General features: G+C 43.7%; 1 protein-coding gene across 3 annotated transcripts in view; it reads left to right on the top strand.

Moving 5' to 3' along the window:
• Nucleotides 1-27,813, top strand: part of LOC128700721 (uncharacterized) — a 66,085-nt gene that overhangs the window by 15,344 nt on the left and 22,928 nt on the right. For 2 of the 3 annotated variants that reach the window (XM_070097265.1, XM_070097266.1), the window contains exons 2-4: nucleotides 22,765-22,941; nucleotides 23,088-23,198; nucleotides 23,586-23,714. In XM_070097265.1, coding sequence (XP_069953366.1) covers nucleotides 22,765-22,941; nucleotides 23,088-23,198; nucleotides 23,586-23,714 — 417 coding nt within the window. Of the gene's footprint in view, nucleotides 1-22,764; nucleotides 22,942-23,087; nucleotides 23,199-23,295; nucleotides 23,322-23,585; nucleotides 23,715-27,813 lie in introns of those variants that run through there. The other variant, XM_070097267.1, reaches the window with a different exon arrangement.

A 27,813-nucleotide genomic window follows, 5' to 3' on the forward strand; every position in this document is an offset into this window, starting at 1 on the left:
TTTTCCAAGGTTTAGTCATCATGGTTTTAATTAAGGTTATCCTGTATGCAGTGAACATAACCATAGATTCCAAATCCTCATTCATCTCCCTTCCACTCTATTTATAACCCTCCCACCATCCACACTACAAAGAAGCCTAAACCAACTCACCCTCATGCATCCCCCGGTAGGAGACCAACCCTTTGCCCGCCCTCTGGGTTCATGAGGAGGAGGCCCCCCACAGTGAGATTCCGGTAACCCTCCGAGAAGCTAACTACCCACCTCCCCCCATAGACTTGCCTATTCCTACACATAGTTCTATAAAATCTCGCTGCTAACGCTTTTATCCTCAACTCTCCCCTAACCTCCCTCATCCCCCAAGATACATGTAAATAATCCGTCATAACATACATTAAGGCTCTACCCACATCACCCGGCACCCCGGTTACATCCAACATTAAGGCCCTTAGGAATGGCCATTGCCCCCCCCCCCCAAAAGTCTGATAACTCTCACCATCCATAACCTCACCCCCTCCAAAGAGGGACAAAAATATACCGCATGAAAAGCCGTTTCGATGTCCCCACAATGCAAGCATGAGTCCTCTCTCACAAGACCCATTTTATACAACACATCCCTAGAGGCCAATATTCCCATCAGAAACCGATATACTAACTCTCGTACCCTTGCTGGTATTCTAAGCCAGCCAAACTTCCTCCATATGCCTATCCAGTCATATGTTGGATATACAGCAAGCCCCTGTAAAACACCCTTGCCCACCACAGCACCCACCATTCGTTTGACCTTTAACGTGGACACCTGTTTAACATGTAATAAAACCCTCAACATGTCCTCACAATACCTCAAATCCCTTCCACACCACCATCTTCGTGCATCCTCCATTACCCTACCTACCCTGACACCTCTGTTCCCCCCAGTCCGTATATATCTTTGTTTAATATATAAAGCCATTACTCTATGACCCAATGACATCAGGCCAAGACCCCCACGTCTCCTCTCCGTCATCACCACGTCCTTGCTCAACCATGCCCTCCCAAACCCCCACACATACCTTAGAACCTTCCTCTGGATTTCTGCAATATCTTTTGCTCTTAAAGGGAACACCTCAGCCACTCCCCACACCTTACTGTACACCAGAGAGTTGACCACTAAAACTCTCTGCTGTAATGTTACGTCCCTAGCCCTTAAGCCTCCTAGCCTACCCAAAACCCTGCTCGTAACTAATTCCGAATTTATCTTCCTACTCTCCTGCACTTCCGCCATGTACCATATTCCACAAACCTTAATTCTGTCCACTACTGACCATCCCAACCCCTCCCCCAAGCTCCCTCCCACCCAATCCCCCACCTCTAATAGTCTCGACTTCATTAAATTAACTCTCATACCCGTAGCGGCCCCAAAAATCTGAATGATTCCACCAACTTTCCTTAGATCTTCCTCATGCCTTACCAGCACAGTAGTATCATCTACGTACCCCACAATCCCCCCCCGCCCACCCCCCCTAATCCCGTGTTCATTCATCACCTCATCCACCAGCCCATAAAATGGATTCTGTACACAGGCAAACAATAACTGAGAGAGTGGACAGCCCTGCCTCAAACCTCTCTCCATCAGTACTGGGTCCCCCAACTTACCATTAATCTGTACCCTAATAACTGCTCCCTCATACAAGGTTTGCACCCATCTCACCACCTTCTCCCCCAAACCCAACTGTTCCAAACAAACTTTTAAGAAATCCCTATTCACACAATCATACGCATTAGCCCAATCTAAACCAAGTATTCCCCCTCCGGTGCAGTCCTCAATAAAATCCCTTATGTGACTATGTCCGTCCCTCATACTTCTTCCCGGAATGCCAAACTGTCCCCCATGTATCACTGATCCTAGGACCTTCTTCAGTCTATTGCCCAGAATTTTAGCATAAATTTTATAATCAGCACACATTAAGGATATCGCTCTATAATCACTCAGTACTTTCCCTTCCTTCTTTTTCGGCACTAACACAACGATCCCGGTTTTCTGTGTTTTCCCCATCCTCCCACTGCGCCACATATAATTCAAGACTTCCACTAAACCATGCCTAATACACTCCCAATAAACTCTATAAAAATCATTCGGTATTCCATCTATGCCCGGCGTCTTACCCTGACTCATCCCGTAAACCGCCTCCTCCACCTCCTCCTCACTAATACTCCCCTCCAGCATTTCTTGTTCCTGTTGTCCTAATACAATATTACTCTGCATATCCCCAAATACCTTCTCACTTGCATCACCTCTGTTCCTCCTCCATTTCTCCCTAAACCAATAATCTGCATAAACACTAATGCTGTCCGTGTTAGTAAGGCCTTGACCCTCCACATAACCTCCCCCCCCTGCAGCGACCACTATGTGCGCTATGGTAGTCACCATTTGCCTTTCCCTAAATTTTCGCAGAACGTAACCTGACGGTTGATCACCCTTTAACACCTCCTCTAACCCCGCTCTAACTCTAATTGCGTTAAACCTGTCATTATGTAACTCTGCAATCCTACACCTTAAACCATCCACATCCCCTCTCATACCTTCCCTACCCCCCCCGTCGTAAAACGCATTCAGTTGTCCCTCCAGATAGTTTTGCAAACCATACCGCCACCGTGCCTGTTCCCTACCACGTGCCCTGAAAAACTCTGCAATTCCTATCTTAGCCCTCACCTCCCACCAGTCAAGCAAATCCATCTCACCATCCCTGCCATCCCAGAAATGTGTCCACCATTCCTCAAAGGAAGAGCCAACATCCCCCTCCTGCAGTAGCCTCACATTCAATTTCCAATACCCAGCATATATACGTACTATACCATCCACCCGCAGATCAGCTATCACCGCCCTATGATCCGAAAAACCGACATCGAAAGCTCTCACCCTCTCCACACCTATCCCCTTCATTACATATATCCTATCTAACCTCGCCTCATAATTTCCACGCATGAACGTGTGCTCCACCCCATACTCCCCCCTCCCCACCACATCGACAACTCCTACATCCCTTAACACATCCCTTAGCGCACCCAAGACACATCCCGCCCCCCTCGGTGAGACATCCCCATACCTAATCACACAGTTCCAGTCACCCCCAAGAACAGTTATGGAAGGTAGACCCCGCAAATAATACATCAAAACATCACGAACAAAATCAACTTTCACTCTAACATTGTTGCATGCCGGCATATAAACTCCAATGAAACATACTCTCCCCACCCCCCAGTGCCCATCTACCCTCACGACCCTCCCCCCTCCCCCCTCCTCCCAACCCATGACACGCAATGGGCTGGTCTCCTTTACAGCCACTGCCACCCCTCCTTTTAATTGCAAAGCATTACTGACAAATAGGTTATAACCCCGCAAACGCAATTCACACCCTAACCTATGGTTATGCTCCTGCAAAAAACATACATCTACATCAAACCTTCGTAAAAACCATTCTAACCAAACCCTTTTGACCTCAGATTTAAGACCATTTACATTTATTGTGACACACTTGAACTTCCCAGAAAAGGCGGCTTACCTCTATGCCGCTGTGGCTTACTCAATTCGCCTTTCATGGTACCCATACCATTTTTATCATGTTTCCTAACCTGTCCACCAACCCCCCCTTGCCCTCCCCCACCGAGCTTCCCCGGCACACCCCCTCCCCTGGGTGCCTTCTCCCCCACATCTACCCATGACTTCTTCCCAGGTCTCTGCCCAGGTGTTAAAACCTCATCAACGTCCAAGGCACCCGCCGTCCGTTTGCGTGAGCTCTCACTCACACACATATCTACCTCATGCGAGTCCTCCTGATGGACTTCCACCACCACTTCCGTGTCCACTCTGTCATTCCTCGAATCCTCCACCTGTCCCTGCTGCTTATCCATCAGCTGCACCTCACTTAACTTCTCGGGTCCGTCCTCCCCGTCCACCGGCTCATCCAAGAACTCCTGCAGCACTGCTTCCAACATCCTCTCCTGGGTAGACTCCTCCACGTCCACCCTTCCCTCAGGCGATGGGGGGCTCTCCCCTGTCACCTCCGGGAGGGTAACACACGTCCCCATCACCTCTTCCACCTTGTCCACCTCCTCACTCCAGAGATTCGTCTTCTGTCCATCTGCTACCCCCAACTCCACATCCACATTGCACGGTTGCTGATCCACCATCCACGATAACGCCATCCTAGGGGCTTGCCTGCGAGGACACTGCGCCGCCATGTGCTCATAAGAATCACATAATCGGCAAGTTTTCCTCTGCCCCGCATAGTGGACAAATACCTGGGTCCTATAGTTTGTCAGCGTTACATACGAGGGTATTGGCCGCCTCAATGACATCTTCAGGGTGCAGGACCCCTCGGGCAGCCCTTCAAACGGCCCGTCCCTCCACACCCCCATATTAGCCGTATGAACAGTTCCATAATCGCTGAAGGCTTCCTGAATGCCATACGACGTTGCCTCAAATGGTACATTACGCACCTTTACCCATGTGTAATATTTCGAAACATCATGTAGACACACCTCTACTGCTGAATTAACACTCATCCTCCTTTCCTGGAATTCATCCACAATCCTGGAGTAAAAGCCGGCTCTTGTAAACTTCACAAAAACCCTTGACATTCCATTTAGGGCCACACCATACAATTCATCGTTCGATATCCCGTAGACGTCTCTAATGATGGCCGATAACAGTACATGCATCGTCGCACTGCTTAACGTTCCTCGTACTAATTCAATACAGACAGTATTCACTCTCCTGTTGATACGATCCGCCATGTTGGTGTCTAAGTCCAGCAGTCACCACCAGGTGGCGTGTAGGGAGACTCAAGAAGCGTCCTCTCTTCCCAGTGGTCGAGAGACGAATGCCTGAAGACTATTAAACGTAACAGCGCACGCTAAAAGAAATGACAGTAGTAGCAATAATAATAATAATAATAATAATAATAATAATAATAATAATAATAATTCAAGGTTATCAACTTAGAGTAAGTTTCCAAGTCTCTGCTATATTAAGTAGCGGTTCAAACCCCCTACCGTCGCCTCCACAGATTCACTAATAAAAACGCGGTTTTCTTGGGTATTTAAGGTGACAGGCGGTGAGTGGAGGAGCAAGGCGCCATATACTACACGGAAATACATTGATGTCTCAACCATATAAGTCCTTATTTGCAAGAATTTATTTATAGCATCTTCAGGCGTATTCTTTTTTTTTTTAATATGTTTACAAGGCGGTCAGAGCCGGATAGGTCAGGGCAGTGTGTTGGTTTATTTGGTTTAAAGGACTGGACTGTGCTTCTGCCTTCCTTCCTCCATGACTGCCATCCTCCATGACTGCCATCCTCCATGACTGCCATCCTCCATGACTGCCATCCTCCATGACTGCCATCCTCCATGACTGCCTTCCTCCATGACTGCCTTCCTCCATGACTGCCTTCCTCCATGACTGCCTTCCTTCCTCCATGACTGCCTTCCTCCATGACTGCCTTCCTCCATGACTGCCTTCCTTCCTCCATGACTGCCTTCCTCCATGACTGCCTTCCTCCATGACTGCCTTCCTCCATGACTGCCTTCCTTCCTCCATGACTGCCTTCCTCCATGACTGCCTTCCTCCATGACTGCCTTCCTCCATGACTGCCTTCCTCCGTGACTGCCTTCCTCCATGACTGCCATCCTCCATGACTGCCTTCCTCCATGACTGCCTTCCTCCATGACTGCCTTCCTCCATGACTGCCTTCCTCCATGACTGCCTTCCTCCATGACTGCCTTCCTTCCTCCATGACTGCCTTCCTTCCTCCATGACTGCCTTCCTCCATGACTGCCTTCCTCCATGACTGCCTTCCTCCATGACTGCCTTCCTCCATGACTGCCTTCCTTCCTCCATGACTGCCTTCCTCCATGACTGCCTTCCTCCATGACTTCCTTCCTCCATGACTGCCTTCCTCCATGACTGCCTTCCTCCATGACTGCCTTCCTTCCTCCATGACTGCCTTCCTCCATGACTGCCTTCCTCCATGACTGCCTTCCTCCATGACTGTCTTCCTCCATGACTGCCTTCCTCCATGACTGCCTTCCTTCCTCCATGACTTCCTTCCTCCATGACTTCCTTCCTCCATGACTGCCTTCCTCCATGACTGCCTTCCTTCCTCCATGACTGCCTTCCTCCATAACTGTCTTCCTCCATGACTGCCTTCCTTCCTCCATGACTGCCTTCTTTCCTCCATGACTGCCTTCCTCCATGACTGCCCTCCTTCCTTCATGACTGCCTTCCTCCATGACTGCCTTCCTTCCTTCATGACTGCCTTCATTCCTTCATGACTGCCTTCCTCCATGACTGCCTTCCTTCCTCCATGACTGCCTTCCTCCATAACTGTCTTCCTCCATGACTGCCTTCCTCCATGACTGCCTTCTTTCCTCCATGACTGCCTTCTTTCCTCCATGACTGCCTTCCTTCCTCCATGACTGCCTTCCTCCATGACTGCCTTCTTTCCTCCATGACTGCCTTCCTTCCTCCATGACTGCCTTCCTTCCTTCATGACTGCCTTCATTCCTTCATGACTGCCTTCCTCCATGACTGCCTTCTTTCCTTCATGACTGCCTTCCTCCATGACTGCTTTCCTTCCTTCATGACTGCCTTCCTCCATGACTGCCTTCCTTCCTTCATGACTGCCCTCCTTCCTTCATGACTGCCTTCATTCCTTCATGACTGCCTTCCTTCCTCCATGACTGCCTTCCTTCCTTCATGATTGCCTTCCTCCATGACTGCCTTCCTTCATGACTGCCTTCTTTCCTTCATGACTGCCTTCCTTCCTTCCTTCATGGCTGCCTTCATTCCTCCATGACTGCTTTCCTTCCTTCATGACTGCCTTCCTCCATGACTGCCTTCCTTCCTTCATGACTGCCCTCCTTCCTTCATGACTGCCTTCATTCCTTCATGACTGCCTTCCTTCCTCCATGACTGCCTTCCTTCATGATTGCCTTCCTCCATGACTGCCTTCCTTCATGACTGCCTTCCTTCCTTCATGACTGCCTTCATTCCTTCATGACTGCCTTCCTTCCTTCATGACTGCCTTCCTTCCTTCCTTAATGACTGCCTTCCTTCCTTAATGACTGCCTTCCTTCCTTCATGATTGCCTTCCTCCATGACTGCCTTCCTTCATGACTGCCTTCCTTCCTTAATGACTGCCTTCCTTCCTTCATGACTGCCTTCCTTCCTTCATGACTGCCTTCCTTCCTTCCTTCATGGCTGCCTTCATTCCTTCATGACTGCCTTCCTTCATGACTGCCTTTCTTCCTTAATGACTGCCTTCCTTCCTTCATGACTGCCTTCCTTCCTTCATGACTGCCTTCATTCCTTCATGACTACCTTCCTTCCTTAATGACTGCCTTCCTTCCTTAATGACTGCCTTCCTTCCTTAATGATTGCCTTCCTTCCTTCATGACTGCCTTCCTTCCTTAATGACTGCCTTCCTTCCTTAATGACTGCCTTCCTTCCTTCATGACTGCCTTCCTTCCTTCATGACTGCCTTCCTTCCTTCATGACTGCCTTCCTTCCTCCATGACTGCCTCCCACCAAGACTACCTCCCACCATGATTGCCTCCCACCATGACTACCTCCCACCATGACTGCCTCCCACCATGACTACCTCCCACCATGACTGCCTCCTACCATGACTGCCTCACACCATGACTGCCTCCTACCATGACTGCCTCACACCCTGACTGCCTCCTACCATGACTGCCTCACACCCTGACTGCCTCCTACCATGACTGCCTCACACCCTGACTGCCTCCTACCATGACTGCCTCACACCCTGACTGCCTCCTACCATGACTGCCTCACACCCTGACTGCCTCCTACCATGACTGCCTCACACCCTGACTGCCTCCTACCATGACTGCCTCACACCCTGACTGCCTCCTACCATGACTGCCTCACACCCTGACTGCCTCCTACCATGACTGCCTCACACCATGACTGCCTCCTACCATGACTGCCTCACACCCTGACTGCCTCCTACCATGACTGCCTCACACCCTGACTGCCTCCTACCATGACTGCCTCACACCCTGACTGCCTCCTACCATGACTGCCTCACACCATGACTGCCTCCTACCATGACTGCCTCACACCATGACTGCCTCCTACCATGACTACCTCCCACCATGACTGCCTCCTACCATGACTGCCTCACACCCTGACTGCCTCCTACCATGACTGCCTCACACCCTGACTGCCTCCTACCATGACTGCCTCACACCCTGACTGCCTCCTACCATGACTGCCTCACACCCTGACTGCCTCCTACCATGACTGCCTCACACCATGACTGCCTCCTACCATGACTGCCTCACACCCTGACTGCCTCCTACCATGACTGCCTCACACCCTGACTGCCTCCTACCATGACTGCCTCACACCCTGACTGCCTCCTACCATGACTGCCTCACACCATGACTGCCTCCTACCATGACTGCCTCACACCATGACTGCCTCCTACCATGACTACCTCCCACCATGACTGCCTCCTACCATGACTGCCTCACACCCTGACTGCCTCCTACCATGACTGCCATTACAGACAGTCACAGGTGTGTGCCTCTCTGACCTTGTGCCATGTTGATGGAGATTAATATTTACCTGGGCACTCGTGGTGCCTTTCCCCTCAGCTGTGCCACAAGTGAGGGGATATACGCCCACCTCAACATCCGGGTCGCCCACGCACGCCCACGTTGTGACGTCACGTACACCCACACTGTTGCCACAACGTGATTATCGTCCTTGTCCTTATTTCATTCATTAGAATATAAGGACTTGTCATCATAATAATAGTAATAATAATATAAAATAATAATAATAATATAAAATAATAATAATAATAATAATATAAAATAATAATAATAATAATAATAATAATAATAATAATAATAATAATAATATAAAATAATAATAATAATAATATATGCCACTAGCACTATAAGAGGCAACACAATAAGTGTGAGGGGCCCAAGACTGTTCAACTGCCTCCCAGTATACATAAGGGGGATTACCAATAGACCCCTGACTGTCTTCAAGCAGGCACTGGACAAGCACCTAAAGTCGGTACCTGACCAGCCGGGCTGTGGTTCGTACGTCGGTTTACGTGCGGCCAACAGTAACAGCCTGGTTGATCAGACCCTAATCTACCATGAGGTCTGGTCACAGACCGGGCCGCGGGGGCGTTGACCCCCGGAACCCTCTCCAGGTATACGACTACTACTACTAACATAGGAGAGGTAGAGAAGGTTGGGTTGTGTGGTGGAGGCAGCGAGGTGCCAGTAGTGTGCTTCCTGTGACCAACTTGGCACTCCTTGGCACCCTCCCCCCATCCCTCCTTTCCCCCTTGACACTTATATCACTCTCATCTGTTGACACTGTAATTATAAACTTCTGGTCTGGGACCGGGGCGCGGATGGGGGGGGATGATGATCTATTGATAGATAATATCTAATACATCTATTAATAATATGTATTAATAGATAATATCTATTGACAGAAAATATCTGTTAGCAGATAGAGGATATCTGTTCTGAGAGGCGTCTCTCCCTTAGTGTGTATGTATATTTATATACATATATATATATATATATATATATATATATATATATATATATATATATATATATATATATATATATATATATATATATATATATATATATATATATATATATATATATACACTTATAAGTTTATTTTAACCCCTATATTGAGCAGTGAAGCTAATGCATCAGCCAGTTCAACTCCTGTTATTAGTATTATCTTAGGTCATTACTCCGTGGTGATCTTGTCATCTTTTTTTTAAATGGGGTGGAAATAAGCAATTCTGACGTTATTAGGATATCCTAGCTAAATCTACATAGTGATTTTTACGTACCGTAACACCTGTGTGTCTGCAAATCGTGGTTAAAAATATTTGCAAGCTACGTACAGGGAATCTCAGTGACAACTTTCTGCTTCAGCTCTTTTATACTCGACTGAAGAAGCTTATTGTGTAGGCGACACGTTTCGGAATAAAGATACCTAACTGTTGCATATGTGTCTTACTTACCAACTTACCTAATGTTTAACTTAGCACTGGTAGGCCAGTGGATGCTTTATGTCACTTGCAAACATCCCCACTTATCCTGTTTCCTAACGAACAAAATACCTTCTGGCTAACGCATCGGTCAGGAGTTTTATGACGCTCTTATCGCGGGTTAAAACCCCGCCCGTGATATGGTTTGTTTGCAATCGTGTCATTACGATTTCGTGAGTCAAAACACCTGTTCACCATCAGTCAAGAATCCTAAATTACAGTAAACTCTTAGTGTTTATACACTAAGAGATATACACATTTCGGTGTGTACAACATATGTGTTGTTGAAAATGATATGAAACACCTGGAAGCTGACGATTAAGACATGTACAACAACATTTGTCTTTGTCATACAGCCTATGGTCTTGTCAGACGACTTCCGTGCAAGGAACTCTTGGTTCCAATACTTCAGTAGGCCAGTAGGCCTTTTGCAGTGTTTCTCCATTCTTATGTTCTTAGTTCAGTACTGACTGACCTCACCCGTACTCAGATGAGTACTGAGTACTGATTGCAGCACTTCCTGTATTATTCTCAAAGGCCAGAGGAGGCCTGGAATGATGACTATCACTGACACGAGATACTCTGTGGGTGAGACTGTCCAGTGTCTTGCCTGGACAGTCTCACCCACAGGAGCTTGATGTCTAAGGAACGGAGAGAGTTGTTGAGAATAGAAAGACCGGAAATGTAGGGAACACAGAGGACAGAAGAGTTCTCGGGACGCGTTTTTATTAGGGCAACGTTTCGCACAGGATGGAGCTTGGTGAAGCTCTACCCTGAGCGAAACGTTGTCCTAATAAACGTTTGTCCTGCGTATTGTGTTTTCTAGCCTAACTGGTTGGCTGTGAGTAGTACCTGCCTAGCATGGGCTGGTAGTACCTGCCTAGCATGGGCTGGTAGTACCTGCCTAGCATGGGCTGGTAGTACCTGCCTAGCATGGGCTGGTAGTACCTGCCTAGCATGGGCTGGTAGTACCTGCCTAGCATGGGCTGGTAGTACCTGCCTAGCATGGGCTGGTAGTACCTGCCTAGCATGGGCTGGTAGTACCTGCCTAGCATGGGCTGGTAGTACCTGCCTAGCATGGGCTGGTAGTACCTGCCTAGCATGGGCTGGTAGTACCTGCCTAGCATGGGCTGGTAGTACCTGCCTAGCATGGGCTGGTAGTACCTGCCTAGCATGGGCTGGTAGTACCTGCCTAGCATGGGCTGGTAGTACCTGCCTAGCATGGGCTGATAGTACCTGCCTAGCATGGGCTGGTAGTACCTGCCTAGCATGGGCTGGTAGTACCTGCCTAGCATGGGCTGGTAGCACCTTCCTAGCACGGGCCAGTAAGATCTTACGCTCTCTTGCCGTCTGTTAGGCGAGGTTTCCTGTGTACATTACTTCCTGTCACCAACTCTTCAGTTCTCGTTGAAAAGCGTCTTTCTCAGTCTGAGACCAAGACCTGCAGTACTTATCCTCTCCTGCTTTTGTCTCCTGCGCTGCCTTGTACTACTCTGACCAGCTTGTCACATCCTTCACGTCTCCTTAAAGTGTCCTAAGATCCCTCATATAACCTCACTACAGTCTTCACCTCTCGTCACTACATCCCTCATGTATCCTCATCATGTTCTTCACGTATCTTCACTACATTCTTTGCTTTCCCTTGATATAAAGCTGCAGATTCTTGACACACATCAGGGTAGACTTTTGTAAAAGTTAAATTTGTGCGTTTCAACATTTAGAACAAAATTGCTCCCACATACTAGGATTCTTCCTCTGTAGACAATTATCTTGTTCTTGACATCATGAAAACAAGAATTCCTTAAAGTATTTAAGTAGTGAAAAAAAAAAAGGAATGCAGAGGAGTAAACTCCACTCAATACCGTGGTTGGAACAATTCATAAGTGACTCACAGGTTGGAGAAGACGCTCGAGACGACGTTTAGGTCCCTCCTGGACCACTAATAGTATACGTAAGAGCGAAATTTGACGTAGACGGGAGGGAGGGAGGGAGATGGAGCAGCTTGTGGGTAGGACAGTGAGACGTGCACGTGGTCAGTGAGGTGTACTGGAGACGACCACGTGTGTTGGGTTAGCGATGAACATAAACACTGACCACGCAAACTCTCTCTCTGTAACCAAAACACCCAGCGACCTTCTGCAGACAGCTGCGGATGCTGCTGCTACCTATACTGCTGCTGCTGCTTCCTTGGACTTGAAGGAAAGCTGTCGAAAAGTCTTGGCCCTTTACACTCGAGTTCATGTTGGTCACTGAGGTATTCTTACAGTCAGGTGTACAGTATCTTAGTCAGGTGTACAGGGTCTTACAGCCAGGTGTACAGTGTCTTAGTCAGGTGTACAGTGTCTTACAGTCAGGTGTACAGGGCACAGTGAGCATAGCTGTTCTCTCTCTCTCTCTCTCTCTCTCTCTCTCTCTCTCTCTCTCTCTCTCTCTCTCTCTCTCTCTCTCTGTCACACACACACACACACACACACACGTTACATAACATGTCTTGCTACTGAACAAAGCCAAAGAAAATCTTGCTAATGTTTCAGCTCCTGAAATACCGGCCTTGTTTACCAGGAGTTTCACAAGGGGTGAAAATACGCGGACTATGCTGGCAGAGGGTCATACTGGGGACCCCCAACCTTCATGTGAGGAGACCCATCCTGTGAGGGGGAAGAGGGGTCCCAGTCACCTTCCCCCCCAAAGGGTGGAGGGACTCCCACCCCTTCCTCCCAGAGCTGTCAGGGAAACCTCCCGCAAGCTACTGCAGTCGGTGGAACAGTCAGGGGCCATAACCTGACGGGGGTGTACGACACTCGTTCACCAGTGCCACTGACGAAGCGCTACAAGACCTGCTATCGCAAACCATCTTGAGCGTGCAATAATACACAGACATATCAGAATTAATAAATGGTTTACCTTGCAGACTGAATTGTCAGCCATTCTTGTGGTTCGTAGACACTGCAGTCATAGACTAGTAGTTTCTGACTCCCTAACCTCCCGTGTCCCGTAGCTCGATCACTAGCGCATTCAGCTCACACACTGATGTCGGGGATCGATCCCCCGGTACGGCTGGAAAACATTAGGACGTGTTTCCATAAGACACCTGCTGTTCCTGTTCACTCATCAGTAAAATGGGATTCCTGGGTATTACTAGACTGGTGTGGGTAGCATCCTGGGTCAAAACTGATCTAATTTCCCCCAAATGCTCAGCATAACAAGCAGCTTTCTATATAGTAGTATGTCACTGACGTCAGCTATGGTCTGTATACCTTGTACATGTACTTGTATACCTTGTACATGTACTTGTATACCTTGTACATGTACTTGTATACCTTGTACATGTACTTGTATACCTTGTACATGTACTTGTATACCTTGTACATGTACTTGTATACCTTGTACTTGTATACCTTGTACATGTACTTGTATACCTTGTACATGTACTTGTATACCTTGTACATGTACTTGTATACCTTGTACATGTACTTGTATACCTTGTACATGTACTTGTATACCTTGTACATGTACTTGTATACCTTGTACATGTACTTGTATACCTTGTACATGTACTTGTATACCTTGTACATGTACTTGTATACCTTGTACATGTACTTGTATACCTTGTACATGTACTTGTAGAAATAATATATTATTATCTGTTCTGAATAACCTGATATTTGAATGTAATATATCTGTCTATGAAGCCAGACAGATTTCTGAAAATTATTGAAATGAAAAGGCTTAGAATTAAATTCTTGTGGTGTGCTTGACACATAGGCCTCCGTGAGCATGACAAAGTTGATGCCTAAGGTATAATAGCATTAAATAAAGAGTACAGTGATGTACTTTTCTGTTCTCAAACACAAGTTTAAAATAAAAGACTAAAAAGAACTACCGAAGGAGATTGAAGAAAATATAACAATAGAGATAGAAAGTAACAGATGTGTGGTCCATTAAAATGAGACGTGTCAGGTCAAACATGTGTTTGTAAGTTTATTTATATACAAATAAGTATATTTACACAGTGCCTATAATTATCATGTATAGTAACATATGCAATACGATCACAGTAAACAGGTGCTAACACAGTATGCTAAATAATCAATGAAAATATAGTGAATTTCCAGGAGAAATTAAATTGCATTTGTTATAATAAGGTTAGATAAGTTTTCTAAGGTTCTTTTGGTACAAAATTAATTTTCGTGATTTTTCACATTATCAAGGAGCGAAAGCGGTTGGAAATATTTTTCAGAGTGGTTACTTTGCATAGTAATATATGTGTAAATTACCTAGAATAATCCAAAGAAAGGTCAGACGAAGTGACTTATTTCCACAAGACTTGGTTACAGCTGGACTAAGGCTAAGGTTGTATGTCCAGCAGTAGCCACTTTGGAGAAGGAAATCACTATAGAAGTTATTACTGCTGGCCACGGCAGGTCGACTGCTGGCTGACCTGTCTCAGTGATGTGGGTGGCAGCAGCAGCAGGACTACGGACTGACGTACAGTACGTGATCACTTACCCCTCCCCCAGCACACTCACGCCGGAAGTGGAGTCGTGCCCCAAATTATTATTATTATTCTTATTACCTCTACCACTACTTCTCTACTTCTTTCTTCCTCTCTATCTGTCCTCCTCTGCTTCGTGTATTAGTGTGACTTGTAAATGGCTCAAGTCAGACCCAAACGGTTTATTTATGCATTGTCCCAGTCACGGTATTGTGCCTTCTTGTTTTTCATTATTATTATTATTATTATTATTATTATTATTATTATTATTATTATTATTTAGGGTTATACAGCGCCTAGAGGTTCAAAAATAGGTTCTACCTAATCTGCCTGCGACTCAGAGTATATAAATCCATTTCAGTTTGATCCTGGAGAGGACAGTAGCAGCTCTGATTCTTGAGATCAAGAGTCCTTCAGCAGGATCAAGGCACTTTCTACGAGAGTGCCGAGAGTGCCACTGTGTTGTGTCACTCGGGCGGGGGTGCCAGCGCCTCTCTTTCATGCCAGTTTAATGAGCCTAATGACCGCGGCTGTCACCGCCTCCTCCCACAGTACACAAACCTGCTCTCTCTACCCAAAACAGCACAGTTACCTACTGCTACTGCGTCTGTTTACCCGAGTTGTTGCAGTCGTTAACGACAGAAGGGACTGATTACCTTATCTGATACTGTCTTCTGTGGTTTAGAAAGACATGTAAATATATCCTGGTGTTTTCTTACGTGTTTTTTTTAAACCAATTTGTCGATATCTTATTCCCAAGGTTTATGCTACCATATTATGTATATAATTCTGCAAGAGTAAGGGAGTGATTGCCTCCCCTTCTGTAGTCTCTCGTTCATGTCCTTGTAGTGACTGATAAAGCCAGTGGATGGCGAAACGTCTACAAAATAAAGATACCTAGGTGTTGCAAATGTATCTAATTCTTCAGCTTGTCAGTACTGGAGACACTAATGGTAGGATGACAGGGGGACAAGAGCTGTGGTCCAAAACTGTCAACAGTGAGATGAGAGCTATGATTATCTGCCAAGATGCTATGCAGGTATATATATATATATATATATATATATATATATATATATATATATATATATATATATATATATATATATATATATATATATACTTGTTTAGTTACACACAGTCTTCATGATCCTTGTGTAGTCGATAGGCTTGAAACCTCAATTACTAAGGAGCCAATCAACGTCCCGTGAAATAAGTCACTGTATCAAACGTTAATGCACTCAGTAACTTTGTTTGGGCAACGTTCCGCCTTCTCAGCAGACTTTTCCAAACCTAACAGAACGTAGGTGGCGGCAGTACAGTGCACATTATCTTGCCGAGCCAGACAAACGTTACGAAATGATTTTTGTGTCTTTATTGATAACAGTGTACAACAACAGTTATTAACAGTGTACAGCAATAGTTATTAACAGTGTACAACAACAGTTATTAACAGTGTACAACAACAGTTATTAACAGTGTACAACAACAGTTATTAACAGTGTACAGCAATAGTTATTAACAGTGTACAACAACAGTTATTAACAGTGTACAGCAATAGTTATTAACAGTGTACAACAACAGTTATTAACAGTGTACAGCAATAGTTATTAACAGTGTACAACAATAGTTATTAACAGTGTACAGCAATAGTTATTAACAGTGTACAACAATAGTTATTAACAGTGTACAGCAATAGTTATTAACAGTGTACAACAATAGTTATTAACAGTGTACAACAACAGTTATTAACAGTGTACAGCAATAGTTATTAACAGTGTACAACAATAGTTATTAACAGTGTACAACAACAGTTATTAACAGTGTACAACAATAATTATTAACAGTGTACAACAACAGTTATTAACAGTGTACAGCAATAGTTATTAACAGTGTACAACAATAGTTATTAACAGTGTACAGCAATAGTTATTAACAGTGTACAACAATAGTTATTAACAGTGTACAGCAATAGTTATTAACAGTGTACAACAATAGTTATTAACAGTGTACAACAACAGTTATTAACAGTGTACAACAACAGTTATTAACAGTGTACAACAACAGTTATTAACAGTGTACAACAACAGTTATTAACAGTGTACAACAACAGTTATTAACAGTGTACAACAACAGTTATTAACAGTGTACAACAACAGTTATTAACAGTGTACAACAACAGTTATTAACAGTGTACAACAACAGTTATTAACAGTGTACAACAACAGTTATTAACAGTGTACAACAACAGTTATTAACAGTGTACAACAACAGTTATTAACAGTGTACAACAACAGTTATTAACAGTGTACAACAACAGTTATTAACAGTGTACAACAACAGTTATTAACAGTGTACAACAACAGTTATTAACAGTGTACAGCAACAGTTATTAACAGTGTACAACAACAGTTATTAACAGTGTACAAAAACAGTTATTAACAGTGTACAGCAATAGTTATTAACAGTGTACAACAACAGTTATTAACAGTGTACAACAACAGTTATTAACAGTGTACAACAAAAGTTATTAACAGTGTACAACAACAGTTATTAACAGTGTACAACAACAGTTATTAACAGTGTACAACAACAGTTATTAACAGTGTACAACAACAGTTATTAATAGTGTACAACAACAGTTATTAACAGTGTACAACAACAGTTATTAACAGTGTACAACAACAGTTATTAACAGTGTACAGCAATAGTTATTAACAGTGTACAACAACAGTTATTAACAGTGTACAGCAATAGTTATTAACAGTGTACAACAACAGTTATTAACAGTGTACAGCAATAGTTATTAACAATGTACAACAATAGTTATTAACAGTGTACAGCAATAGTTATTAACAGTGTACAACAATAGTTATTAACAGTGTACAACAACAGTTATTAACAGTGTACAACAACAGTTATTAACAGTGTACAACAACAGTTATTAACAGTGTACAACAACAGTTATTAACAGTGTACAACAACAGTTATTAACAGTGTACAACAACAGTTATTAACAGTGTACAACAACAGTTATTAACAGTGTACAGCAATAGTTATTAACAGTGTACAACAACAGTTATTAACAGTGTACAACAACAGTTATTAACAGTGTACAGCAATAGTTATTAACAGTGTACAACAATAGTTATTAACAGTGTACAGCAATAGTTATTAACAGTGTACAACAATAGTTATTAACAGTGTACAGCAATAGTTATTAACAGTGTACAACAATAGTTATTAACAGTGTACAACAACAGTTATTAACAGTGTACAGCAATAGTTATTAACAGTGTACAGCAATAGTTATTAACAGTGTACAACAATAGTTATTAACAGTGTACAACAACAGTTATTAACAGTGTACAACAATAATTATTAACAGTGTACAACAACAGTTATTAACAGTGTACAGCAATAGTTATTAACAGTGTACAACAATAGTTATTAACAGTGTACAGCAATAGTTATTAACAGTGTACAACAATAGTTATTAACAGTGTACAGCAATAGTTATTAACAGTGTACAACAATAGTTATTAACAGTGTACAACAATAGTTATTAACAGTGTACAACAACAGTTATTAACAGTGTACAACAACAGTTATTAACAGTGTACAACAACAGTTATTAACAGTGTACAACAACAGTTATTAACAGTGTACAACAACAGTTATTAACAGTGTACAACAACAGTTATTAACAGTGTACAACAACAGTTATTAACAGTGTACAACAACAGTTATTAACAGTGTACAACAACAGTTATTAACAGTGTACAACAACAGTTATTAACAGTGTACAACAACAGTTATTAAGTGTACAACAACAGTTATTAACAGTGTACAACAACAGTTATTAACAGTGTAAAACAACAGTTATTAACAGTGTACAACAACAGTTATTAACAGTGTACAACAACAGTTATTAACAGTGTACAACAACAGTTATTAACAGTGTACAACAACAGTTATTAACAGTGTACAGCAATAGTTATTAACAGTGTACAACAACAGTTATTAACAGTGTACAACAACAGTTATTAACAGTGTACAACAACAGTTATTAACAGTGTACAACAACAGTTATTAACAGTGTACAGCAATAGTTATTATCAGTGTACAACAACAGTTATTAACAGTGTACAACAACAGTTATTAACAGTGTACAACAACAGTTATTAACAGTGTACAACAACAGTTATTAACAGTGTACAACAACAGTTATTAACAGTGTACAACAACAGTTATTAACAGTGTACAACAACAGTTATTAACAGTGTACAGCAATAGTTATTAACAGTGTACAACAACAGTTATTAACAGTGTACAACAACAGTTATTAACAGTGTACAACAACAGTTATTAACAGTGTACAGCAATAGTTATTATCAGTGTACAACAACAGTTATTAACAGTGTACAGCAATAGTTATTAACAGTGTACAACAACAGTTATTAACAAAGTAGTACTAATTAAAGGTGTTAAGAAGAGGGAATAACTAAGCAAGCAAATAGCAGTGAGTACTAACTAGAAGCACTAACCACAAGTACTAACTAGAAGCACTAACCACAAGTACTAACTAGAAGCACTAACCACAAGTACTAACTAGAAGCACTAACCACAAGTACTAACTAGAAGCACTAACCACAAGTACTAACTAGAAGCACTAACCACAAGTACTAACTACAAGCACTAACCACAAGTACTAACTAGAAGCACTAACCACAAGTACTAACTAGAAGCACTAACCACAAGTACTAACTACAAGCACTAACCACAAGTACTAACTACAAGCACTAACCACAAGTACTAACTACAAGCACTAACCACAAGTACTAACTAGAAGCACTAACCACAAGTACTAACTACAAGCACTAACCACAAGTACTAACTACAAGCACTAACCACAAGTACTAACTAGAAGCACTAACCACAAGTACTAACTAGAAGCACTAACCACAAGTACTAACTAGAAGCACTAACCACAAGTACTAACTAGAAGCACTAACCACAAGTACTAACTACAAGCACTAACCACAAGTACTAACTAGAAGCACTAACCACAAGTACTAACTAGAAGCACTAACCACAAGTACTAACTAGAAGCACTAACCACAAGTACTAACTAGAAGCACTAACCACAAGTACTAACTAGAAGCACTAACCACAAGTACTAACTACAAGCACTAACCACAAGTACTAACTACAAGCACTAACCACAAGTACTAACTACAAGCACTAACTACAAGCACTAACCACAAGTACTAACTACAAGCACTAACCACAAGTACTAACTACAAGCACTAACCACAAGTACTAACTACAAGCACTAACCACAAGTACTAACTACAAGCACTAACCACAAGTACTAACTAGAAGCACTAACCACAAGTACTAACTAGAAGCACTAACCACAAGTAGTAACTACAAGCACTAACCACAAGTAGTAACTAGAAGCACTAACCACAAGTACTAACTAGAAGCACTAACCACAAGTACTAACTAGAAGCACTAACCACAAGTACTAACTAGAAGCACTAACCACAAGTACTAACTAGAAGCACTAACCACAAGTACTAACTAGAAGCACTAACCACAAGTACTAACTACAAGCACTAACCACAAGTACTAACTAGAAGCACTAACCACAAGTACTAACTACAAGCACTAACCACAAGTACTAACTACAAGCACTAACCACAAGTACTAACTACAAGCACTAACCACAAGTACTAACTAGAAGCACTAACCACAAGTACTAACTACAAGCACTAACCACAAGTACTAACTACAAGCACTAACCACAAGTACTAACTACAAGCACTAACCACAAGTACTAACTACAAGCACTAACCACAAGTACTAACTACAAGCACTAACCACAAGTACTAACTACAAGCACTAACCACAAGTACTAACTAGAAGCACTAACCACAAGTACTAACTAGAAGCACTAACCACAAGTACTAACTAGAAGCACTAACCACAAGTACTAACTAGAAGCACTAACCACAAGTACTAACTACAAGCACTAACCACAAGTACTAACTAGAAGCACTAACCACAAGTACTAACTAGAAGCACTAACCACAAGTACTAACTAGAAGCACTAACCACAAGTACTAACTAGAAGCACTAACCACAAGTACTAACTAGAAGCACTAACCACAAGTACTAACTACAAGCACTAACCACAAGTACTAACTACAAGCACTAACCACAAGTACTAACTACAAGCACTAACCACAAGTACTAACTACAAGCACTAACCACAAGTACTAACTACAAGCACTAACCACAAGTACTAACTACAAGCACTAACCACAAGTACTAACTACAAGCACTAACCACAAGTACTAACTAGAAGCACTAACCACAAGTACTAACTAGAAGCACTAACCACAAGTAGTAACTACAAGCACTAACCACAAGTAGTAACTAGAAGCACTAACCACAAGTACTAACTAGAAGCACTAACCACAAGTACTAACTAGAAGCACTAACCACAAGTACTAACTAGAAGCACTAACCACAAGTACTAACTAGAAGCACTAACCACAAGTACTAACTAGAAGCACTAACCACAAGTACTAACTACAAGCACTAACCACAAGTACTAACTAGAAGCACTAACCACAAGTACTAACTACAAGCACTAACCACAAGTACTAACTACAAGCACTAACCACAAGTACTAACTACAAGCACTAACCACAAGTACTAACTACAAGCACTAACCACAAGTACTAACTACAAGCACTAACCACAAGTACTAACTAGAAGCACTAACCACAAGTACTAACTAGAAGCACTAACCACAAGTACTAACTAGAAGCACTAACCACAAGTACTAACTACAAGCACTAACCACAAGTACTAACTACAAGCACTAACCACAAGTACTAACTAGAAGCACTAACCACAAGTACTAACTAGAAGCACTAACCACAAGTACTAACTAGAAGCACTAACCACAAGTACTAACTAGAAGCACTAACCACAAGTACTAACTACAAGCACTAACCACAAGTACTAACTACAAGCACTAACCACAAGTACTAACTAGAAGCACTAACCACAAGTACTAACTAGAAGCACTAACCACAAGTACTAACTAGAAGCACTAACCACAAGTACTAACTAGAAGCACTAACCACAAGTACTAACTACAAGCACTAACCACAAGTACTAACTACAAGCACTAACCACAAGTACTAACTAGAAGCACTAACCACAAGTACTAACTAGAAGCACTAACCACAAGTACTAACTAGAAGCACTAACCACAAGTACTAACTAGAAGCACTAACCACAAGTACTAACTACAAGCACTAACCACAAGTACTAACTACAAGCACTAACCACAAGTACTAACTACAAGCACTAACCACAAGTACTAACTAGAAGCACTAACCACAAGTACTAACTACAAGCACTAACCACAAGTACTAACTACAAGCACTAACCACAAGTACTAACTACAAGCACTAACCACAAGTACCAATTACGAGCACTAACCACAAGTACTAACTACAAGCACTAACCACAAAACCACAAGTACTAACCACAAGTACCAACTACAAGCACTAACCACAAGTACTAACTACAAGCACTAACCACAAGTACCAACTACAAGCACTAACCACAAGTACCAACTACAAGCACTAACCACAAGTACCAACTACAAGCACTAACCACAAGTACTAACTACAAGCACTAACCACAAGTACCAACTACAAGCACTAACCACAAGTACTAACTACAAGCACTAACCACAAGTACCAACTACAAGCACTAACCACAAGTACTAACTACAAGCACTAACCACAAGTACTAACTAGAAGCACTAACCACAAGTACTAACTACAAGCACTAACCACAAATACTAACTACAAGCACTAACCACAAGTACTAACTACAAGCACTAACCACAAGTACTAACTACAAGCACTAACCACAAGTACTAACTAGAAGCACTAACCACAAGTACCAACTACAAGCACTAACCACAAGTACCAACTACAAGCACTAACCACAAGTACCAACTACAAGCACTAACCACAAGTACTAACTACAAGCACTAACCACAAAACCACAAGTACTAACCACAGGTGCTAACCACAGTTACAAACCATGTACCTCCCTCCCCAGGACACATCTGAGGTGGTGAGCTTGCTAAGGAAGGGTGACAAGATTGGTGTTATGATTTACCTGCGACACGGAGGTGACCCCAACGCTCGGAACCACTTGGGATGGACCCTGCTCCACCTGGCCTGTGTCGAGGGTCAGACCGAAGTGGTCCAGGTCCTCCTCGATGCCGGTGCCTCGGTGAGTACTCATCTAGTACGTACTGAGGTTGAGCCATAGCTCCTGGCCCACACTTTTTGACTCTTTAAACTGTTTTCATTGAAATGTGGTTTTTAGTGGGTGTACACATGAATAAACGCGACTCATGCGCACGTGTGCTCCCTCAGGTGAACTCGTGCACCACGGACATGTGCACGCCCCTACATCGTGCGTCCGCTCAGGGCTACAGCGCTGTCGTTGAACTCTTGCTCAAGAAGAACGCCTATGTGAACGCCCAGGTGAGTTAGTGATGAGGAAGAACGCCTATTTGAACGCCCAGGTGAGTTAGTGATGAGGAAGAACGCCTATGTGAACGCCCAGGTGAGTTAGTGATGAGGAAGAACGCCTATGTGAACGCCCAGGTGAGTTAGTGATGAGGAAGAACGTCTATATGAACTCCCAAGTGAGTTAGTGATGAGGAAGAACGTTCAAGATTCAGTAAACAATTACCAGATAACCCGACTCGAGGGAAAACATTAAACAAACACATCACTAACAAATATAACAGCAGCAACAAAAACAATGACAACAACAACAACAACATCAGCAACAAAACGATAATAACAAGAACTATTACAATAATAAATAAATAATAATAATAACATTGTTTATTTGTTGTGTTGCAGGATAAGGCAGGTAACACACCGCTGCACGAGGCAGCTCGTGGCCTTCACACTGCTGTGGTTAAGATGCTCATAGAGAAGAAAGCGGACGTTACCAAGACCAACCACAAGAACCAGGTCTTCCTGCAGCTGGTAAGTTCCAGCTCTCTGTGTACTTACCTATTTATAGTTGCAGGGGGTCGATTCACAGCTCCTAGCCCCGCCTCTTCGCTGGTCACTGCTAGGTCCACGCTCTCTCCCTACTCCATAAGCTTTATCATACCTCTTCTTAAAGCTATGTTTGGATCCTGCCTCCACTACATCACTCTCCAGTATGTTCTACTTCCTGACAACTATGACTGAAGAAGTACTTCCTAACATCCTTGTGACTCATCTGAGTCTTCAACTTACAGTTGTGACCCCTTGTTGCTGTGTCCCACCTGTGAAACATTCTGTTCCGTACCTATCTACCTTGTCAGTTCCTCTGTGAGTGTGTATGTGCGTGCGTGTGTGTGTGTGTGTGTGTCTGTGTGTGTGTGTGTGTGTGTGTGTGTGTGTGTGTCTGTGTGTGTGTGTGTGTGTGTGTGTGTGTGTGTGTGTGTGTGTGTGTGTGTGTGTGTGTGTGTGTGTGTGTGTGTGTGTGTGTGTGAGTGTCTGTGTGTGTCTGTGTGTGTGTGTGTGTCTGTGTGTGTGTGTCTGTGTGTGTGTGTGTGTTGTGTGTGTGTGTGTGTGTGTGTGTGAGTGTGTGAGTGTACTCACCTATTTGTATTCACCTATTTGTGGTTGCAGGGGCCGAGTCACAGCTCCTGGCCCCGCCTCTTCGCTGATTGCTACTAGGTCCTCTCTCTCCCTGCCCCATGAGCTCTATCATACCTCGCCTTAAAACTATGTATGGTTCCCGCCTCCACTACGTCACTTTCTAGGCTATTCCACGGCCTGACTACTCTATGACTGAAGAAATACTTCCTAACATCCCTTTGATTCATCTGAGTCTTCAACTTCCAATTGTGACCTCTTGTGTCTGTGTCCCTTCTCTGGAACATCCCGTCTTTGTCCACCTTGTCTATTCTGCGCAGTATTTTATATATCGTTATCATGTCTCCCCTGACCCTCCTGTCCTCCAGTGTCGTCAGGCCGATTTCCCTCAACCTTTCTTCGTAGGACAATCCCCGTAGCTCTGGGACTAGTCTTGTTGCAAACCTTTTCACTTTCTCTAATTTCTTGACGTGCTTGACTAGGTGTGGATTCCAAACTGGTGCTGCATACTCCAGTATGGGCCTGACGTAAATGGTATACAGAGTCTTAAACGAATCCTTATTGAGGTATCGGAACGCTATCCGTAGGTTTGCCAGGCGCCCGTATGCTGCAGCAGTTATCTGATTGATGTGCGCCTCAGGAGATATGCTCGGTGTTATACTCACCCCCAGATCTTTTTCCTTGAGTGAGGTTTGCAGTCTTTGGCCATCTAAACTATATTGTGTCTGCGGTCTTCTTTGCCCTTCCCCAATCTTCATGACTTTGCATTTGGCAGGGTTAAATTCAAGGAGCCAGTTGCTGGACCAGGCTTGTAGCCTGTCCAGGTCTCTTTGTAGTCCTGCCTGATCCTCATCCGATTTGATTCTTCTCATTAACTTCGCATCATCTGCAAACAAGGACACTTCTGAGTCTATCCCTTCCATTATGTCGTTCACATATACCAAGAACAGCACAGGTCCTAGGACTGACCCCTGTGGAACCCCGCTTGTCACAGGCGCCCACTCTGACACCTCGTCGCGTACCATGACTCGTTGTTGCCTCCCTGTCAGGTATTCTCTGATCCATTGCAGTGCCTTTCCTGTTATGTGTGCCTGATCCTCTAGCTTTTGCAGTAACCTCTTGCGAGGAACTGTGTCGAAGGCCTTCTTGCAGTCCAAAAATGTGCAGTCGATCCACCCCTCTCTCTCTTGTCTTACTTCTGTCACCTTGTCATAAAACTCTAGTAGGTTTGTGACACAGGATTTTCCTTCCCTGAAACCGTGCTGGTTGTCAGTTATACACTTGTTTCTTTCCAGGTGCTCCACCACTCTCCTCCTGATGATCTTCTCCATGACCTTGCATACTATACACGTTAGTGATACAGGTCTGTAGTTTAGTGCCTCATGTCTGTCTCCCTTTTTAAAAATTGGGACTACATTTGCCATTTTCCATACCTCAGGGAGTTGCCCAGTTTCAAATGATGTGTTGAAGATCTTTGTTAATGGCTCACACAATATCTCTGCTCCCTCTTTAAGGACCCATGGAGAGATGTTGTCTGGTCCCACCGCCTTTGAGGTGTCAAGTTCGCATAGCAGCTTCTTCACCTCCTCCTTGGTTATATGTACCTCATCCAGCACTTGCTGGTGTGTCCCCCTGTTCTGATTTCCTGGAGTCCTACTGGTTTCCACTGTAAATACCTCTTTAAATCTTGTGTTGAGCTCCTGACATACCTCTCGGTCGTATCTTGTGAATTCCCCATCACCCTTCCTCAGTCTGATTACCTGGTCCTTGACTGTTGTTTTCCTCCTGATGTGGCTGTACAACAGCTTCGGGTCAGTCTTTACTTTTGATGCTATGTCATTTTCATATTGTCTCTGAGCCTCCCTTCTTATCAGTGCATATTCGTTTCTGGCTCTTCGGCTAATCTCTTTATTTTCCTGAGTTCTCTGTCTTCTGTACCTTTTCCATTCTCTAGTACACCTAGTTTTTGCCTCCCTACACCTTTGGGTGAACCAAGGACTCGTTCTGTTCTTCCCATTATTTCTGTTTCCCTTGGGAACAAACCTCTCCTCTGCCTCCTTGCATTTTGTTGCCACATAGTCCATTTCTTGTACTGGTTTTCCTGTCAGTTCCCTCTCCCACTGAATGTCTTAAAGGAAGTTCCTCATGCCTGAGTAGTTCCCCTTTTTGTAGTTTGGTTTTTCCCAGCCTATTCCTGCTACTCTCTCCACTTGGAGCTCAACTATGTAGTCGAAGCACAGAACCACATGATCACTAGCTCCCAGGGGCCTTTCATACATGATACCCTCGATGTCCGAACTACTACAAGGTCCAGTCTTGCTGGTTCATCCTCTCCTCTCTCTCTGGTAGTGTCTCTAACATGCTGATGCATGAGGTTTGCCAGTACCACATCCATCATCTTGGCTCTCCATGTTTCGGGACCCCCATGGGGCTCTAGGTTTTCCCAGTCAATCTCCTTGTGATTGAAATCACCCATAACTAGTAACTTTGCTCCCCCCATGTGTGCTCTCCTGGCCACCTCGGCTAGTGTGTCGATCATTGCTCTGTTGCTCTCATCATATTCTTCTCTTGGCCTCCTGCAGTTCTGTGGTGGGTTGTACATTACTGCAATTATCACCTTATGTCCCTCAGACTGGATTGTTCCTAGTAAGTAGTCCCTTTCGCCCGTGCCATCCATTCCTTCCATTTTCTCAAAACCCCACTGATTTTTAATGAGCAGTGCAACTCCTCCTCCCCCTCTCCTCCCTCTGTCTTTCCTGAGAATTTGATATCCGGATGGAAAGATTGAATCTGTTATTATTCTGGTGAGTTTTGTTTCTGTGAGTGCTATTATGTCTGGGGATGTCTCCTTGATTCTTTCGTGCCACTCCTCATACTTGTTTGTTATTCCATCTGCATTTGTATACCACACCTTCAACTTCTTTTCTAAGACTGTGGTCTGGGAGGTGTATTGGGGTTGGGGAAGTGGGAGACCTGGTAAGGAACTATGGGTTGTTGCTGTGGGTGTGGAGTTTGTAATGTAGTGAGTGGGGGCATTGGATGTGGCATGGATGTTTTGATTTAGAGTGTTTGGTTGCACTGGGGTTGACCTGGTTGGGAGGCTTCTATAGGAAGTTGTGAGGGAGGCTGTATTTGATCGTCTTCCTGGGTCTGGGATCTCCTGTCTGTCTTCTCCATCCCCTCTCTTTCCTCCTTTCGCCTTTGTACCATCTCTCTCAGTTTCTGCCTTTCATCTTGTGTTCTGTCGCGGTCAAGATACACCTTCCTGTATGCCGGCATGTCCCTTAATCGTGCTTTCTCCTGCAGGATCCTGTTCCGAGTCGCTTCTGCCTTGAAGGTCACTTTCACTGGCCGGTTTCTTTTTTTTACAAACCCCCCTATTCTCCGAAAATTTTCCAGCTGGGTCATGTCGTCTTCTCCTATTGCTTTCATGTTGCTTTCAATTGCTTTTTTTCCCTTGTTTTCTTGCTTCATATGTGTATCCCCTCATTTAATT

The sequence above is a fragment of the Cherax quadricarinatus genome, chromosome 56, assembly GCF_038502225.1.
Source record: "Cherax quadricarinatus isolate ZL_2023a chromosome 56, ASM3850222v1, whole genome shotgun sequence".
Taxonomy (NCBI): domain Eukaryota; kingdom Metazoa; phylum Arthropoda; class Malacostraca; order Decapoda; family Parastacidae; genus Cherax; species Cherax quadricarinatus.